At 49.4% G+C, this 20,031-nt stretch overlaps 1 protein-coding gene across 3 annotated transcripts in view; it reads left to right on the top strand.

Moving 5' to 3' along the window:
- The window catches only part of KIRREL3 (kirre like nephrin family adhesion molecule 3), a 541,498-nt gene that overhangs the window by 435,313 nt on the left and 86,154 nt on the right, over positions 1–20,031 (top strand). For all 3 annotated transcript variants that reach the window (XM_075190473.1, XM_075190474.1, XM_075190475.1), the window contains exon 6: positions 15,808–15,958. In XM_075190473.1, the coding sequence (XP_075046574.1) occupies positions 15,808–15,958 (151 nt within the window). The remainder of the gene's footprint in view (positions 1–15,807; positions 15,959–20,031) is intronic.

Genomic DNA, 20,031 nt, shown 5'->3' with positions numbered 1-20,031 from the left:
TCCGTGACAGCTGCTGGAGAGAGGAGGCTTCTGGGTCCCGGCGCCGCGCGGATTGGTAAGTTTCTGTTTTCTTTTTGATGGCTGGCGCGGGGCAGAGTGACGGGGAGCAGAGGGAGGGGGGGCGGGGGAGCAGAGTTGAGGGGGGACGGGGAGCAGAGGGAGGGGGGGAGGGGGAGCAGTGAGGGGGACGGGGAGCAGAGTTGAGGGGGGGAGGGAGCAGAGGGACGGGGAGCAGAGTTGAGGGGGGACGGGGGAGCACAGTGAGGGGGACGGGGGAGCAGTGAGGGGGGACGGGGAGCACAGTGAGGGGGGACGGGGGAGCACAGTGAGGGGGGCGGGGAGCAGAGGGACGGGGAGCAGAGTTGAGGGGGGGCGGGGGAGCAGAGGGAGGGGGACGGGGGAGCAGAGTGAGGGGGACGGGGGAGCAGAGTGCGGGGAGCAGAGTGCGGGGGAGCAGAGTTGAGGGGGGGCGGGGGAGCAGAGTTGAGGGGGGGCGGGGGAGCAGTGAGGGGGGACGGGGAGCACAGTGAGGGGGGCGGGGGAGCAGAGGGACGGGGAGCAGAGGGACGGGGAGCAGAGGGAGGGGGACGGGGGAGCAGAGTGAGGGGGACGGGGGAGCAGAGTGCGGGGGAGCACAGTGAGGGGGGCGGGGGAGCAGAGTGAGGGGGACGGGGGAGCAGAGTGCGGGGGAGCAGAGTTGAGGGGGGGCGGGGGAGCAGAGTTGAGGGGGGACGGGGAGCAGAGTTGAGGGGGGACGGGGGAGCAGAGTTGAGGGGGGCGGGGAGCAGAGTGAGGGGGACGGGGGAGCAGAGGGAGGGGGACGGGGGAGCAGTGAGGGGGACGGGGGAGCAGAGTTGAGGGGGGGCGGGGAGCAGAGTTGAGGGGGACGGGGGAGCAGAGTTGAGGGGGGCGGGGAGCAGAGTGAGGGGGACGGGGAAGCAGTGAGGGGGGGGGCGGGGAGCAGAGGGAGGGGGGACGGGGAGCAGAGTTGAGGGGGGACGGGGAGCAGAGTGAGGGGGAGCAGAGTGAGGGGGACGGGGGAGCAGTGAGGGGACGGGGGAGCAGAGTTGAGGGGGGACGGGGAGCAGAGTTGAGGGGGGGCGGGGAGCAGAGTTGAGGGGGGGCGGGGAGCAGAGTGAGGGGGGGACGGGAAGCAGAGTGAGGGGGGACGGGGGAGCAGAGTTGAGGGGGGCGGGGGAGCAGAGGGACGGGGAGCAGAGTTGAGGGGGGGGCGGGGGAGCAGTGAGGGGGGACGGGGAGCACAGTGAGGGGGGACGGGGGAGCACAGTGAGGGGGGCGGGGGAGCAGAGGGACGGGGAGCAGAGTTGAGGGGGGGCGGGGGAGCAGAGGGAGGGGGACGGGGGAGCAGAGTTGAGGGGGACGGGGGAGCAGAGTGCGGGGGGAGCAGAGTGCGGGGGAGCAGAGTTGAGGGGGGGCGGGGGAGCAGAGTTGAGGGGGGGCGGGGGAGCAGTGAGGGGGGACGGGGAGCACAGTGAGGGGGGACGGGGGAGCACAGTGAGGGGGGCGGGGGAGCAGAGGGACGGGGAGCAGAGGGAGGGGGACGGGGGAGCAGAGTGAGGGGGACGGGGGAGCAGAGTGCGGGGGAGCAGAGTTGAGGGGGGGCGGGGGGAGCAGAGTTGAGGGGGGACGGGGAGCAGAGTTGAGGGGGGACGGGGGAGCAGAGTTGAGGGGGGCGGGGAGCAGAGTGAGGGGGACGGGGGAGCAGAGGGAGGGGGACGGGGGAGCAGTGAGGGGGACGGGGGAGCAGAGTTGAGGGGGGGCGGGGAGCAGAGTTGAGGGGGGGACGGGGGAGCAGAGTTGAGGGGGGCGGGGAGCAGAGTGAGGGGGACGGGGAAGCAGTGAGGGGGGGGCGGGGGAGCAGAGGGAGGGGGGACGGGGAGCAGAGTTGAGGGGGGGCGGGGAGCAGAGGGACGGGGAGCAGAGTTGAGGGGGGCGGGGGGAGCAGAGGGACGGGGAGCAGAGTTGAGGGGGGGGCGGGGGAGCAGTGAGGGGGGACGGGGAGCACAGTGAGGGGGGACGGGGGAGCACAGTGAGGGGGGCGGGGGAGCAGAGGGACGGGGAGCAGAGTTGAGGGGGGGCGGGGGAGCAGAGGGAGGGGGACGGGGGAGCAGAGGGAGGGGGAGCAGTGAGGGGGGGACGGGGGAGCAGAGTGAGGGGGGACGGGGAGCACAGTGAGGGGGGACGGGGGAGCACAGTGAGGGGGACGGGGGAGCAGAGTTGAGGGGGGAGCAGAGTGAGGGGGAGCAGAGTGAGGGGGACGGGGGAGCAGGGAGGGGGGGATGGGGGAGCAGAGTGAGGGGGAGCAGAGTGAGGGGGACGGGGGAGCAGAGTGAGGGGGGGCGGGGGAGCAGAGGGAGGGGGAGCAGAGTTGAGGGGGGACGGGGGAGCAGAGTGAGGGGGAGCAGAGTGAGGGGGAGCAGAGTGCAGGGGAGCAGAGTGAGGGGGACGGGGGAGCAGAGTGAGGGGGACGGGGGAGCAGAGTTGAGGGGGACGGGGGAGCAGAGTTGAGGGGGGGCGGGGGAGCAGAGGGAGGGGGGACGGGGAGCAGAGTTGAGGGGGGACGGGGAGCAGAGTTGAGGGGGGGCGGGGAGCAGAGGGAGGGGGAGCAGAGGGAAGGGGAGCAGAGTTGAGGGGGGACGGGGGAGCAGAGTTGAGGGGGACGGGGGGGAGCAGAGTGAGGGGGACGGGGGAGCAGAGGGAGGGGGACGGGGGAGCAGAGGGAGGGGGGATGGGGGAGCAGTGAGGGGGGACGGGGAGCAGAGGGAGGGGGGACGGGGGAGCAGAGTTGAGGGGGGACGGGGAGCAGAGTTGAGGGGGAGCAGAGTGAGGGGGGACGGGGAGCAGAGGGAGGGGGGACGGGGAGCAGAGGGAGGGGGGATGGGGGAGCAGTGAGGGGGGACGGGAAGCAGAGTGAGGGGGACGGGGGAGCAGAGTTGAGGGGGGGCGGGGAGCAGAGTTGAGGGGGGACGGGGAGCAGAGTGAGGGGGGACGGGAAGCAGAGTGAGGGGGACGGGGGAGCAGAGTGAGGGGGACGGGGGAGCAGTGAGGGGGGACGGGGAGCACAGTGAGGGGGACGGGGGGAGCAGAGTTGAGGGGGGACGGGGAGCAGAGGGAGGGGGGACGGGGGAGCAGAGTGAGGGGGACGGGGGAGCAGAGGGAGGGGGGATGGGGAGCAGAGTTGAGGGGGGGGGGGAGCAGAGTGCGGGGGAGCAGAGTTGAGGGGGAGCAGAGTGAGGGGGGACGGGGGAGCAGTGAGGGGGGACGGGGGAGCAGAGTGAGGGGGACGGGGGAGCAGAGGGAGGGGGGATGGGGAGCAGAGTTGAGGGGGGGGGGGGAGCAGAGTGCGGGGGAGCAGAGTGAGGGGGACGGGGGAGCAGTGAGGGGGGACGGGGAGCAGAGGGAGGGGGGACGGGGAGCAGAGTGAGGGGGGACGGGGGAGCAGTGAGGGGGGACGGGGGAGCAGAGTGCGGGGGAGCAGAGTGAGGGGGACGGGGGAGATGTGAGGGGGGGCGGGGAGCAGAGGGAGGGGGAGCAGAGGGAAGGGGAGCAGAGTTGAGGGGGGACGGGGAGCAGAGGGAGGGGGGACGGGGAGCAGAGTTGAGGGGGGACGGGGAGCAGAGGGAGGGGGGGACGGGGGAGCAGAGTGAGGGGGGGGGGGAGCAGAGGGAGGGGGGACGGGGGAGCAGAGTTGAGGGGGGGCGGGGAGCAGAGTTGAGGGGGGACGGGGAGCAGAGTGAGGGGGAGCAGAGTGAGGGGGACGGGGGAGCAGTGAGGGGGACGGGGGAGCAGAGTTGAGGGGGGACGGGGAGCAGAGTTGAGGGGGGGCGGGGAGCAGAGTTGAGGGGGGGCGGGGGAGCAGAGTGAGGGGGACGGGAAGCAGAGTGAGGGGGACGGGGGGAGCAGAGTGAGGGGGGACGGGGGAGCAGAGGGAGGGGGACGGGGGAGCAGAGTGAGGGGGGCGGGGGAGCAGAGGGACGGGGAGCAGAGTGAGGGGGACGGGGGAGCAGAGTGAGGGGGGCGGGGGAGCAGAGTGAGGGGGGACGGGGGAGCAGAGTTGAGGGGGGACGGGGAGCAGAGGGAGGGGGGACGGGAAGCAGAGTGAGGGGGGGACGGGAAGCAGAGTGAGGGGGACGGGGGAGCAGAGTGAGGGGGGACGGGGGAGCAGAGGGAGGGGGGACGGGGAGCAGAGGGAGGGGGGACGGGGGAGCAGAGTGAGGGGGACGGGGGAGCAGAGGGAGGGGGGATGGGGAGCAGAGTTGAGGGGGGGGGGAGCAGAGGGAGGGGGGACGGGGGAGCAGTGAGGGGGGACGGGGAGCAGAGGGAGGGGGGATGGGGGAGCAGAGTGAGGGGGGGCGGGGGAGCAGAGTTGAGGGGGGACGGGGAGCAGAGTGAGGGGGAGCAGAGTGAGGGGGACGGGGGAGCAGTGAGGGGGACGGGGGAGCAGAGTTGAGGGGGGCGGGGGAGCAGAGTGAGGGGGGCGGGGGAGCAGAGGGACGGGGAGCAGAGTGAGGGGGACGGGGGAGCAGAGTGAGGGGGACGGGGGAGCAGAGTGAGGGGGGCGGGGGAGCAGAGGGAGGGGGGCGGGGGAGCAGAGAGGGGGGACGGGGAGCAGAGTGAGGGGGACGGGGAGCAGAGTGAGGGGGACGGGGGAGCAGTGAGGGGGGACGGGGAGCAGAGTGAGGGGGACGGGGGAGCAGAGTGCGGGGGAGCAGAGTGAGGGGGACGGGGAGCAGAGGGAGGGGGGACGGGGAGCAGAGGGAGGGGGGACGGGGAGCAGAGGGAGGGGGGACGGGGGAGCAGAGTGAGGGGGAGCAGAGTGAGGGGGGACGGGGGAGCAGAGTGAGGGGGAGCAGAGTGAGGGGGGACGGGGGAGCAGAGTGAGGGGGAGCAGAGTGAGGGGGGACGGGGGAGCAGAGTGAGGGGGGACGGGGGAGCAGTGAGGGGGGACGGGGGAGCAGTGAGGGGGGACGGGGGAGCACAGTGAGGGGGACGGGGGAGCAGAGTGCGGGGGAGCAGAGTGAGGGGGACGGGGGAGATGTGAGGGGGGGCGGGGAGCAGAGGAGGGGGACAGAGGGCAGTGTGCCTGGAGGCAGAGGGGCATTTTTGCATACACCACAGAAATACTTATTACGATTTTTTTGACCCAACTACTAAAACAGGACTGCTCAGTAATTATTTTGGAGGGGTGCCTTGAAAATATTTGGAGACTCTACGGGTGACGCGAACTGCAAAAGTTTGGGAACCACTGCTCTATACCAAAACAGACTCATATCTCCTTTTTGGATTATAAATGTATTTTACTGTCAATACACACTCTGTGAAAAACACCAGTGAATAAATCTGGACAGTATTTCTTTCACTACCAGAAAAATCATTGTAGTGTCCATGTCCACATTAATGTTACAGACCCACATAGAACAACATGTCATGTTACATAGGGATCCTTCTAATGCATTCACCGGCAGACAGGTGTCACGTGGATCTGTCCCAGACCCCCGGCCTTGATGAAACAAATCCTCTCCTCAAGTAAAGAGATCTAAAGTCACCTATGGGTTAAACCAATGAGCATTATTTAAAGTTTGGATTAAAATGATGAAGATGAAGGCAATTTAAAGTTTAATTAATTATTCCTCCATCAAGGGTATCTCAAGGTCCTTTTCTTTTAGGATTTTAATTAGTGCGGTTGTCTCGAGTGTGTGAAAAAAGTTCACTTGTAATTATTGTGTTTTTTTCCTCCTTGTTTTCGTTAATTGTTGTTGTTTGAGAGAAGCTTGTATTTTCCCTAATTAATGTCTGAAATGCTTCATGTTGCTGTGATTTCATTGCACAGCCTTTATGTCCCTAATCCCCAGAGTTCCTTCATCTGTAAATCGGATGAGAGAATGGAGAAAGGAAATCAGGGGATCTTATGCCGGCGCAGACTCCATGACGAGCTATTATGCAGCATGGGGTAGAGTTTGAGATTGTCCGCAAACTTTATGTCACTGAACAAGGGAACTATTACATTCTGACACTAAATGGACTAATGTAAATATGTGAGGTGTTCTAGTCTGCCTTTATACTTCCAGCCCAATCTACCAGTCCCCAACTTCAAAGCCATGACGGATGGTTAGTATAATCGGGGCCCAACATCACAGGATGCGAGATCAGGGTAGCGTCACATTGACACAAAGTAAACAAATGTGAGAAATATTGTAGCCTCACTTCTCGTTTCATTTTGTTTTTGCTCATTCACCTGGCCATCCTCTCCAGGGGCCACGGGTGGTGACATTCTGTGAGGGTGCTGGGGCCACGATTGCAGCAAGTTTCAGCCAGAGGCTGCATCCCAGAGAAACTCCTCTCGGTATATGCGTGGTATAATTGTCGTTTACCAATAATCATTGTCGATGCGATTTGTGTGGTTTCGGCTCACAAAGCGATTTATTAGCAAAAGAATAGCAATTAAATAAAAAGTACAGTCAATACATACGCTGCACCCTGTTGCGCACTGCTGGATCCAGCTTACAGTCATTCAATCCTGAGACTATAAGCAGATTCCAGTGGAGATGTATTTAAGGTAACACCAAATGTATATACAATACAAATGGAGTTCAGGCTCCAGGACAGTCCAGTATAATATAGTTCATAGGGCAGTTCAAACTACACCCGCCAAGGGTGGGTCAGCTCTCCAATCAGATGCATACTAATCTTCCCGCCGAAAGCTAGTTCAAACTGGTCTATTTACATTACACACACTACCATTCTGATCACCAATTCCCTATATTTTATAACGAACATACACGAAGTGCGATCTTATAGCTGATGGAACCGGATCACTAAGGATAAATAGGGGATTAGAATGACACCAAACATGATATGTTTCCTGTAACCTGAACCTTAGATCTCAATAAAGGGCTTCTTACCATTATTATATAAAACTTTAAATTCAATAACATCTGCTCATAAACTACGGTGGGTTGAAACCATTATAAAAATGAACTATGTACAAGTGAATGTATAAGTGTATGCGTGTTATTTATCGTGCGATTGCGTCATGACACGTGGCGCACTGATCACAATCGCACGGTAAAACAATATTAATCAATATACTTGCTTTCATCCAATTATTTGACTTTGACAGTGTGATTGTAGAATCCGCAGTACGGTAAGCCACATTTAGGGGTGTACTAGGTTTATTAAAACCGTCCTGTTCATTATGCATAGCTGCAAACACAGTGATGCATAATGAAGCACAGCTGTAATTCACCATGCTGCAGCTGTTCTGGGAGCCCCGATGAAGTCCCCCCTCCAGCATAAAGTACCGGCAGCCTAGAGCCGCCGGTGATTGAGAGAGTGCTCTGCACATGCGCATCCACGGGTGCGGGATCCAGCAAAGCTTCACATGGATTCCATAGAAAATTACAGGAAACACCAACCTGAGATGGCATTACCTTCATCATCACTATTTATTTATATAGAGCCACTGATTCCGCAGCGCTGTACAGAGAACTCATTCACATCATTCCCTGCCCCATTGGTGCTTACAGTCTAAATTCCCTAATATACACACACACACACACACACAGAGAGACACAAGGGTCAATTTTGATATCAGCCAATTAACCTACTAGTATGTTTTTGTAGTATGTTTTTGCGAAAAGCAGAGCTTAATGAATTGCAGAACTTCGCAGTCCTCATAGTAATCTATGGCTCTTCGTTAAAAAATGTTACCTGGGTTATGGCAGGTGAAACATTTCATTTCTCCTGCCATAAACCCTTCATAAATTGTGCGATGATCATTTTACATTTTCATGACTGATCGACACTTTAATACTGTCGAAGTCAGCAAATTGCTCGATTTTAATTGAAATGACTTTATCCAAACTTGGTTGTCTGTCTGAAAAGATGCGTACGGTACGCTACGGCGTAAAAGGGCACGCTACTGCGTCGAAGGGCATACGCAGCTACAACATGTGGCAGCAACAGTATTTGGTCTTTTACCATACATTCGCACAAACACGCATACTTGTAAAATAGTACACATTAATGGTAGTTGCAACACATAGTCAGTTATGTCGAAATATAAGTTATAGTAGTATTTATGTGTTTAATGTGCATATATTATGTGAAATATATGGAACAGGTTGAAGGAATCATATCATGTGTGGTATCATAATAAACCTCTTAACATTTCCTACTGTTTGGTTCACTCTGCGAAGGAATCGCAGAGATCATTCATAATTCCCTAACTTGTGTATGCAAAGTAGTTCATAAGACTAAGGAATCTTGGCGGGAAGAGCAGAGCATACCCCCTGGAGAGATGACCCCCTCCTTTGGATTCCTTAGGATGAACTAGCCAATGATAGACAACCCCTTGGACCTTCCTGAAACCTGGACCAATAGAAGCAAGCTATACCATCTTCATTGTATTACCGTATTTCTGTGTGTATATAAGCAGCAGCTTCACATCTAGTGTTCAGACATCTTGTCCCCAGACTTCAGGATTGAATGACTGCACACTGGATCCAGAGCGCCTGCGATGAGTAACGGCTGTACTTATTATTATTCCGCTTGAATTATTCTGCTACTTTTTGAGAATAAATCTTTGTCGAACCTCGATTTGTGTTTCCAAAGCACAATCGTTATTCATTTGCAACAATACGCACATAACAATACATAGAGCCCTTAGTAAGAGGGGACATTTAGGGACATTCATTGCAATACTGTCCATACATCCATCATATCACAGCTTACTAAGAGGGTACCATAGCACGGGACTCGACAGATACCAAAGGAGGAAGATTATCAGAACAGAATGCTCAATAAAACCAAAAACACAGGTTTTATAATAAACTGAAGTGTCCAATTCTGAGTAATTTTAAACAAATCTTTTTTTAAAACGTTTTGTAATAATGTGTTTATAGACAGACACTGTTCACACTCTGGGGCCGGGATTTAGTAATCTATAATCTATAATAGATTTATCATTATATAACCTAGTACTTCGTCCGTACTGGATGTGTTTTATAGCTCAATGATGTTTACTTACCTATATTATTTTGGGAAAGAACTGAAGGAAGCACATTGTGTAAGGTTTCTCCCAGTGAGAGTCTGCAGGCAGAGATTTCACCAGTGCCATGAAAGACATGGATTTAGCATATTTATTTGAAATGTAATTTTTTTTTTACTTTAAATTCAAGGTTAATACTTCTCCAGAGGCAGCCTGGGAGTTTACTTTAGAAAAGTGTTCTGGGTATGTGAATATATCTATACAAACCTAATCAGCAAGGAAGCAGGCGTAAAAGTAATGTATATAATGGACAGTAGGAGAAGCACCGAGACAGAAATGGATGAGGTTGAAGTTTATATTAACTGTATAGAGGCAGATGGGCATATTTAGCACAAATTATAAATAAAAAATCCTATGTGATGATAATCCGATTGGTATTATACCCAATAGTCTATTACTATGTACCGGTTTCGTAGAACCGCCGATTCCCGTCACTTTTAATAAAATTGTCGTTTGAAGAAAATTACTTCAAAGGCAAAACCTGATGGGCTTCTGTCTCTAATAAAAGTCCTGTTTTAAAAAGTGACTTCACAGTGCCGGAAATCGGTGATTCTACGGAACAAGTAAATATACCCCTATGAATTCTGACAATTGTTATTCTCTGTGTAAAAAAGAAGACTTTTTGCAGATGCTACTAAACGACACATAACATGCCCCATAGCGGTTACCAACCCATCATTTCCCCTGTGTCCTCTGTGCTTCCATTTTTAATAAATTTTTGTATTTCATAATTTTAAATGTCAGTAAGTAATGCTGGTTGTCAGTAAGATTTTAACGTTTACATTCCTCTTCCTCCCGGCATTTATCATACTGAGGTATAAAGAAGAAAATGAGTGTTATTGAGCTTCCTTGACATTTGCATGTTCTCAAAGCTTTAGACACTTGGCCAAATTTTAACCCAATGACAGCAGCGCTCAGGACGAGAGGTTAAAGCGCGACGTGGTTTCTGCTTTACACACGATAAATTATTTCAGTTAGGAACCATTAAACGCTGCGCTGTAAACGTGCAGTGAGAAGGGTTGCAGAGACCCTGATCATTTCAGGTCTTGCTCTCAGCTGTAAGGGCTCATTCGCACAAGTGGTGAAAAACAGCGCCTGTTAAAAGCGAGGACACAGTACAGGTTTTTGTCCATGCTACTAACAAGGCGTTAGAAGCATAATATGCTATCAGCGCTCTCATAGACCTACATTATATTGTACAAAGCCTAAACACTTCTGAACACTAGGTAAGATCACATGGACACAAAGCAGTTGCCAGTCAGAAAGTGTGTTTACAGATCCCATTCTGTTTACAAGGCTTCCTGAATGTGTAAATATTAATGCCTGTGTGGACGAGCCATAAAAGGAGCACAAAAATGAATGCAATTAAAGTATCATATTAATCAAAAAGTGTAAAGTATCATATTAAAGTGTGTTTCTATCATAGGCAAACCAAGGGGGGTCTAGTGTCTGGAAACCCCCCATCCAAGCCTGGGGCACTGTATAATTGAGGTGGCTGGACCCAGCCCCTTCGTCACACGGCTCTGCTTGAAAAGGGAGAGCTGCGTACACCTAACAGTAGTCCACGCAGCATTGCCCATGTATATTATAGGGATAGGAAGAGTTGGAGAGCAGCCAATCCCTGTCTAAAATTATAGCCACCCCCCCCCCCCCATGCATGCTGGACACGCCCACTGGTGGCATGGTGTGTAAACCTCCCTCTGCAAATCCTGCGTTTGCCCCTGTTTATGTGTAATGTCCCCCAGGCCTGTGATAGACGATGCCTATGTGGTTTATTCTAAACTGGGCAGAAAACATATGTAGAAGAAACATTTTTCCCAGATACTATTGCTGGAGGCCCTCAAACTGCATCAGCTTCATTCCAGTCCTCCGACCAGAGAAACTTTACACTAATATTGTATAATGGTAGAAGCCATGTGCTATAGTCCTCTGATATATAACACAGTTAATAATCAGATGCAAGGATTTCAGTAATACAGTATATCGCATTCAATTTATATATATTTTTCCTCAAATTCCATGTCCTACTTTAACATCATTTCCTCCGTCTTGAAACGCTGCTCAGTAATATGTATCAGTGTCCTCCAATTACAGTACTAAGTGGGCACATGGAAGTGTTTAGCATATTCTGTATGATACCAATTTACATATATTTATTGCTTGTTAAGACGTTGCTATATTTAGACAATAATCGGCCTCTCTGGGGCTGCTGAGGACACGCTCTTCCTGCATGTTCGAAGGGCCCAGTCTAATTCCTGGGCCTTGCACTTACTATACATATATTACAATATTAACGTAATGTATATTCAAACAGACCATATTAAATTGCAATTAGAAAGTGATAAGGAAAAGACACAGGGGCACATTTATCAAAACTCGCAGAATATGAAAAATAGTTTTCAATCCTTATTGCATTGATAAGGATTGAACGGTTTCTCATATTTATTAAAAAAGCAACACAGTAACAGCAGTTCCGAAAAACTGCTGTTCCTGTGAAGTGGAAATCATACTTACCACGGTCTCTTCGGTTCTGAAGCAGCATGCGATGAACTGGGCTCCTCTTCTGACTCCAGTGCGCATGCGCCGAGTTAAACCCTCGGGCATGCGCACAGACATCTCTGCAACAGAGAGAGGGCGGTGAGTGACAGGGAGGGATCATGTGATCCCTCCACACATGCGCTGTTCTCAGCTCTGCTCTTCGGAGCAGAGCTGACAGCACTGAAACTTTTCATTAATGATAATGTACATCAGCTGAAGCTGGCATGCATTATCATGTTTGAAAAGTTAATTACATTCATTGTTAAATAGCGTTACTGAGCACTCCCCATACATTGTTATGGGGAGTGCTCAGTAAAACGATATGAGATGCAGAATATGAAAAATCATAGATATCTGCTGCTTTGCGAGTTTTGATAAATGACGGCTTTAAAGAACTTGGGGGCACAGACAGTCCACACGGTGCCAGTCCACCTGTCTCTGTGCAGTGCTCCGCTCTCTGCGGATGCACAGAAGAGCTCACCGGTCTTTAACCAAAGTTTTGATAAGGGGCCCAGCTATCGCCAGAACAGCAGATCATGTTCTGTGTACAATGGATTGGTGCAGCTACCAAGGCTTGTATAGAACAACACAGCAACTTATAATTAAATTCCGGGGCTGGCATGCAGAGTGAAGAGCGATGGATGATTGCCCCTCCATTTCCTGTGGCATTGAAGCCATGCATCCACGTGTTTCTGAATGAAGAGAGTCATTATCCCAGGATGCTGGTAAAGAGCCAGTACAGTGCTTGGATGTCAGACTGATGAAAGGATTGCTATACACATGAAATTGTTCAGTCAGCAGCTGACACTCTGCCCCTCAGAGGTGGCTGCACCTGCGGTGTCTTCTGTGCCCTGATTACACACTCAGACCTCCTGGCAATACACTTTCAATATGCAATCAGACAGAATTGGCATCCCAGTGTGAGGCTCTCATCAATCAGCTGGAGAGTCATGTAACACAAAGCACAGGGTACGATGCTTCCAGTAACCTTCTGTGCGCTGGAGGAATACAATGTGCCCTGCAGCAGAGATGTCTTGGTGTGACTGTACCTCCAGCACATCAGGACACAGGTCACAGGTCACCGGTCCAGTGTCAGATCCAGGTGTTCAGTCTGTAATGTGAAGACCATGTCATTGGTGGGTAATAAAATAGGGTCACCAGCATCAATCTGGATTATTTCAAGTCTAGGATTACAAATCCTTTACCCACCTTATTTAGATATTATGGGGTCTATTTATTAAACTGCGTTCAGCCAAAAAAACTGGAGAAAACAGGTGCTCGAGAATGGCCATCGCAGCTCTTCTTTATCAAGGGGTTAAAGCCGGAGAACTCTGCGATAGGTTAACCCAGGCAGGATCTGTCTAACGCTGGTCACTGCAGTCCCCATGGACCTCTATGGGGACTGCGATGTGACCCAATTTGAACAAGCGGTGAAAAAAAACCTCTGCTTTTCTACGCCAGCCTTAAAAAACAAACTCCATCTCTTATCAGCGGAGTCCACTGGAGAAGATGTGTGGAACCATCGTCCAATCCCATCGATATGTATATGCACGCCCATAGCCACACAGGTCGCTCATCTAATGCGGAGAAGGAGTGTTTAGCTAGTTTGGGAGAGGGAGGGTTTCACCAAGGCTAACAATGAGCCCTGACATGGTAAATAGAAGCAGCAGCGATACAAGCTGATACTTACTGCCGCCCACAAGCCACCAATAGACCCCTGAGCCTGAATCATCTGTGCACAGATTTCTACATGTCATCAATATAGACAACCCCTGGAACACAGATTGGGGATTTTAAAGGGCCCATTGGACGCTTCAGCACTGGAGCTATTTGCCAGCAGCATCCTCCAACTCCATTCATAAATATACAAGGAAACAGCCCGAGAAACTGCAGCAAGGGAATATATAGATTTTGCAGATTAAAGCGACTGCTATTACTTGTCATATAGATTAAATTAACTGTACAAAAATACAGTTGCTCAGTGATCCCTTATTAATGAGCGGTGTCGGTCTAAGGGGTAAGGGTTATTTTCATTATAGTTTTATTGCTAGGACCAACAAATTAGACACATTTAAGTGCAGTCGGCTTATGTGTATTTTGTGCAAATTGGGTAATAAGGATCTCGGTTTCATCTCTGTGCGGCCTTTAATTCAGTTGGTTTTCACTCACCGAGTGCTGCGGGGAATTTTGTTCTCCTAATACAATTGTGAATATAGTGTTGTCACATATCCCAGTTTACAGAACTATAGAAGTGGCACTATACATTTATCAATATACCCGAAATAAGGACCTGGGTGGCTCAGTAACATGTGGGTTCCTCTTATTCTTTCTTAAATGATTTGTCCAGGCATATCTCCCAACTGTCCGGATTTCAGTGGAATTGTCCCAATTTTAGGACTCTGCCGGAGCTCTTTGTCCCAGCGTTTCACAGCTGTTCTGCATCACAAAGCAGCTGTGACCAGATGCCGACTACTGACTGGTGCCCGCAGTGTGAGCTGCGAAGGACACTCCGCATCAGGCATGCCCCCAATCTGACGTGGTCACACCCCAGTCCCGATTCCGAGTGTGACTATTGAGCTGAGGAGCGATTCACGATTTTTATCTATTTTTTTCAGCTTAAAATAAATGTTCTCTACTTTTTTTTCTTTAGGGCTCGTTTACATTTATGTGCTGGGAAAATGGGTAAACACACAAGACGGCTAACACTTTACACACCTGACAATTAGTACAGAACTGCTCAGACAATTTCTCCTATTGCGCACACCACTCAACTTGTGAGCTGGAGAGATCAGCTGACATTAATAGGTTAGTTACCTTTTTTTAACCAGATACCTTTTTTTAACCAGAAGACAGCATAAAAGGTAACAAGAATAAATTTAACCATTTCCCTTTTAATTGTGCGTTTGTGCACCAAGACTGTTTTAATGATCGGTCTCCTGTATAAGATATTTATTGCAGGTAAAGTATCCGGTCACCCAGACGACTGCAGCTGCTGGAGAAGCGACACAAGTGTATAAAGCCCAGGCGGTGTTATTTTATTCCTCATTGCTGTCTGCAGATTAATATTGCTCTAACCAATAGTTGCATCCTCTGTATATGATCAGTCTATGAAGCCTAGCCATATAGTGGCAAGTAAATACCAAAAGAGGCATCCAATCTGCCGAATAAACATTTTTCACAGCCACCTGGGCAAAAAATATGTTGTCAGTTACATAGCGCAGAGTGGATATCCCACTTCAACAACCAGTCTAGTTCAACATCCTAAGGGGCACATTTATCATTATTCACATAAGGATTGAAAACTACTTTTCACTTTATCGCAATGATAAGGATTGAACTACTTCTCACATTTATGTACAGCCCTGCACAGAAACAGCAGTTCCGAAAAACTGCTGTTTCGGTGATAAAAAAAAATCATACTTACCCCCCTCTTCGGAAGCGCTGTCTTCGGGTCTTCTCTTCACTCTTCAATTGCGCATGTCCAGTTCCAAGAACTGGACATGCGCACACAGATCCCCTCTCTGTCTCTGCAACGATAGTTGCAGAGAGAGAGCTGAGTGACAGGGAGGGATCATGTGATCCCTCCACACATGCGCTGTCCAGCTCTGCTCTTCGGAGCAGAGCTGACAGCATTAGATTTCTTCAATTCGGATGATGTACGCCAGCTGCAGCTGGTACATTAACATGACAAGTTCCCGAAAAAAGTGTTTTTTCGGGACTTGTTAGATTGCGGTCAGGAGCAGTCACCATTCTGTTGAATGGTGACTGCTCCCAAAAACGAAGAGGAATGCAAAGCAGCAGATATCCATGATATCTGCTGCGATGCCCCCTTAATAAATTTGCGGAGGACACTGTGGGACCTTAATGACCCGTTAAAAGCACTATCGTGCTTTATTAAATATGCCCCCAAGAATGTTACATTTTTCTGTCATTTGCCTTAATACTTTGGCCACCGGGGGCGCTGTTACATTGTAATCTATGGGTGAATCGAAGGGAGCCTAATGTTATAGAGAACTTCTGTGTACAGTGCGATTTGTGCCTTTACATTTTCGTGAGCATATCTGGAAAGAGAAATCATACTTATGGATTGGGAATGGTTTGCCTTATTTTTTTGTGGTTATAATTATCAGAAGGAAATTCTTGTATGGAGGCACATGAACATGTGGCATTTTTCTGATGGAAATTCCTCTGTGTTGCAGACGCAGTTGCGGGACGGAAAGCGGGAGAGTATAATCAGCACTCTCTTTGTGTCATCATCCGACATCGAGAACGGACAGAGCATCACATGTCGGGCCACAAATAAGGCTGTTCCCAGTGGAAAGGACACGACGGTCACCATCAACATCCAGCGTGAGTCATGACTGGTCTTTGGGTGTTGGGCACTGCAGACCTGTGGTTTCTAATTATGTATGTAATGTATAATTATATTATTATACATATATTTACTGGTGGTTGCTAAAGATGAGTGTAAGAAGAAGGGGTGTAAGAAGGGGTTTTGGTTACACTCCTATCCAACACAGGACGTACCCACAGTGCCCGGTGAGAACCTCACCCCTTGGATTGACTGCTAAGATCATTTGCCCATTATGCTGGTATTCAGGATACCTCTATACCAGTGTTGGCTAACCTGTGCCTCTCCAGGTGTTGTGAAACTACAAGTCCCAATATGCTTTGCCAATATATAGCAGCTTATTGCTGGAAGGGTATGCTGGGACTTGTAGTTTCACAACACCTGGAGTGTCACAGGTTAGCCAACACTGCTCTATAATAACACTGCATGATGTATTTCCTGCTACTTGTGTCTAGGATTCCATCTTAAGGATCAATTTTAACGTTCAATTATATTTTATAAAACCTTATTTTTGTACAATATTTTAAAGAGGTTTTTTTTGTATTTCTCTGGTGAGCAAAACTGTGAGGTCTGATCCCTGGAACACCCACCATTACTAGAACACAGACGGCCAAGCTATGACCCCTCATATCTATAGGTAGATTATCAGTGTCGTCTACCAGCCTGTACATAGACCATATTAACAGCCTGAGTCTATGTCTAAGGGACTAGCATTCTGCTACATGATGGGAAGGATGTGCCATTAGCCCTCATTACATTACAATACATATTACGGTCTATTTCCTAATGTACAACAGCAGAAACATTCCTGCTATAAACATATGAGCACACGGTCTAACCTGACCACCAGTTACATACAATATCTCTACTTCATGTACATACGTGCCCACTCTGGTGTTACTAGTTTGTGCCTTTATATTACTGTGTTTCTGAAAATAAAACCTGGTTTGAAGAGATTGGTGTCTTACGTCAGATGAGGAGAGATACAGGATAAACTCAAAGACTTTTCCTGGTCCCTGATTAAGGATTTATTAGTTGTGATCTTGAAAAGCCATTAAGCAGATATTAAACTGTAAAGAACGCTGTAACAGGGCAGGCTGATAACCTGGATAAGCACTTTGCCTTTATTACTCTCCACTATGGTTTATTAAAGTGAGTGCGACTACTGCCCACCCTCCGTCAGCACCATAAGCCGGGGGAACCATTTTCCTTCCATTCAGCAAACACAGAAGCGAAAGGGACATAGGTGCTGACAAGTCCCACAGAACGTTCTACTAAAACTCAACTTTATCAGAAAGAAAAAATGTATTAAATCTACGTATCAGTCTTGATATTTTCATAAATCGAATATAGTTTTCATTTTAATAAAGTCCTGGGGCTAGATTTACTAAGCTGCGGGTTTGAAAAAGTAGGGATGTTGCCTATAGCAACCAGATTCTAGCTTTCATTTATTTAGTACCTTCTACAAAATGACAAATAGAATCTGATTGTTTGCTATAGGCAACATCCCCACTTTTTTAAATCCGCAGCTTAGTAAATCTAGCCCCTAATCTATAACCTAAATCAACACATTAGCCAATCATCTGTGATCCCGATACCAGTGTACATATAATACGATAACCTAGATTGTACAAGGTCACTTGGCATAATTAACAGGTCACTGCGCTGAGATTTGACATTTCAATGTAATAATGGACGGATAGACAGTATTTTAGCAGGAAATAAGCAGTAAGATACCCTTTAGCTCGGTAGGGTTACCGGTAAGATGGAGATATAATAGGTCCTGGCCTGATTATATGTATCGGTGTCACTGCAGGGTGACAAAGCAGCTTTGTGCTGGGAGACCATTATCTGTCCCCTCTCGCCATGGGGGCACAGTGACACAAAGCAGAATGGACCCATGTCCAATTAACGGTGTCAGGATTGCAGCAGGGTGACTGGGACGCATCCTGCAGTAAGAGGCCCGGAACCTCTACGTTTTGCATCCTTATCTCTGAATATTCTGAATTCCTTTTCGAAACCTACATGTAACAATGGTATTTATAGCAGCGTTTTTACTAATAAGTAATGGCACAGGAATTGTCAGGCATTAAATAGCATCTTCTTTTCGGGACATACTAATTGGATGGATGAAAGAGGCAACAGCTATCGGAAGACTTTGAAATGAGATTTCGAATAAAGATCTTGCTCGCTCGGCATTGCTTACGTGGAAAAGCAATTAAAAATGCTATTAACGGCTACGAACTGCATCTGGAACGGAAGAACACACGTTGGAAAATAATTATAATTAACCCTATTTTTCCTGGCAAATATTTAGACCTAATACTGTGGTCTCCTGGATATAACGAGTAATCCAGCTAAAGCTTTCATAGGCTTATTAACCATTATTAGAACTGGCTGTTTTCTATCATTAATTAAACTGCCATGTTATAGATCCACTGATCCGCTAAACCTAAGATACAAAAGTTCTTTATATAGTGACTATTAACAATATCTGGAGACATTTCAGATAAATGAAGGTTACTGAAGGAAGCTGTAACAGAGTGCAGTAACTTATCTGAGTACAAGAATATCACATTCAACATTAAAAAGAGCCAGCCTTTTTGTATTGATTATTTATATTAATATTCAGTGTTTGTTTTATATCCTGGCCTGTATTATAATAAGCAAAGTTAACCCTTACCCCTCAGCTCCCCAATAATACTTTGTGGCAATATGGATAATTTTCTAATAAACATTCTATCAATAGACACCAAGGGGGCATATTCAACTGATGGCGAGATCGCCGAAATACCCGCGCTCGAACAATATTACCGTTAATATGGTAATATTCCGCTGAATTTCAGCTCGCAGCTCCCTGAGCTGCGAGCTAAAATACAGCGAGTAAATTACGGTATTAACGCGCAATATTACTGTTTTAACGGTAATATTTTTAGAGCGCGGGATTTTCGGCGATCTCTCCATCAATTGAATATGCCCCTGAACAGCAGAGAGATCTTGCACTGCTCACTGTTACATATAATAGTGATTCTGTAACAGCATTAGATGATGGAAGGGTCTAATTTGTGTTCCGATTTGGCTTTTTGCAATGTTGGAAGACGATTACATGATACTATGTAACAGATTGCATTATCCAACCGAACCACGACCAGATCCACATAAACTATGACCGGACCCGCACAAACCACACCCACATTACCGCCAACCCAGGTCCTTTGTAAAACAAAGGGGTATATTTACTAAATAGATTCTGCTGTCTTTTTGTAGAAAGTACTAAATAAATAACTAGAATCTGATTGCTTGCTATAGGCAACATCTCCACTTTTTCAAACCTGCAGTTTAGGGTATATTTACTAAAGTCATCATTTAAAAATAAAAAAAGTGTCCTAAAAATGATGTAAAGCAAAAATCCAATGGAGAATCTGGCATAAATCAGAATTACAATTAAAACAAAATCCAAATTTCCGAGGAAAAAAAATCTTAGATCATTTTAATTGAATGGAATTGAAAAGTATATACTGGCAGAGCAGACCTGGGTCCAGCATCGTAAACAGCCCGATGACCGGCTATTACTCAACTCCATCTGCTCCACACTCCGACCCGTGTCCAGTTGGAGGACGCCTAGATCCCAGTCACACATTGTAACCGTGTAACACGGTCTAGTCCAGAAGTCCTTACACCACAGGTGAGACAACATGGAATGATCTGAGGATCTCCTTGGTGCAGTCACAGAAACTAATCCAATTGGCTGGAATTAGCAAAGCACAAGCTCAGCTCTTTATACAATAACACTACAGATTATTATTGGTGTCCATATCCCGGAGTGATGCCGCAGCACTCTCCTCCTGCATCATCTGATGTTTTATTTGCCTTCATTATAAGCGCTTTGTATGACAGGGTCACAAGGTGTGGGAGCTCAATACATACCTGCACCCCCCACCCACTGCTCAACAAGTAGCTGCACCCGACACATAGCAAGTGATCATGTTTAGTTCATTATATCACAATGTACAGTACACACTACAAAATGTAGAGAAAAATACGTACGGTGTAAAAACAATTAAATTGTAAG

This window comes from Mixophyes fleayi, chromosome 11 (assembly GCF_038048845.1).
Source record: "Mixophyes fleayi isolate aMixFle1 chromosome 11, aMixFle1.hap1, whole genome shotgun sequence".
Lineage (NCBI taxonomy): Eukaryota > Metazoa > Chordata > Amphibia > Anura > Limnodynastidae > Mixophyes > Mixophyes fleayi.
The sequence above is the reverse complement of the archived record's forward strand: the minus strand, read 5'-3'. Positions and strand labels throughout refer to the sequence as shown.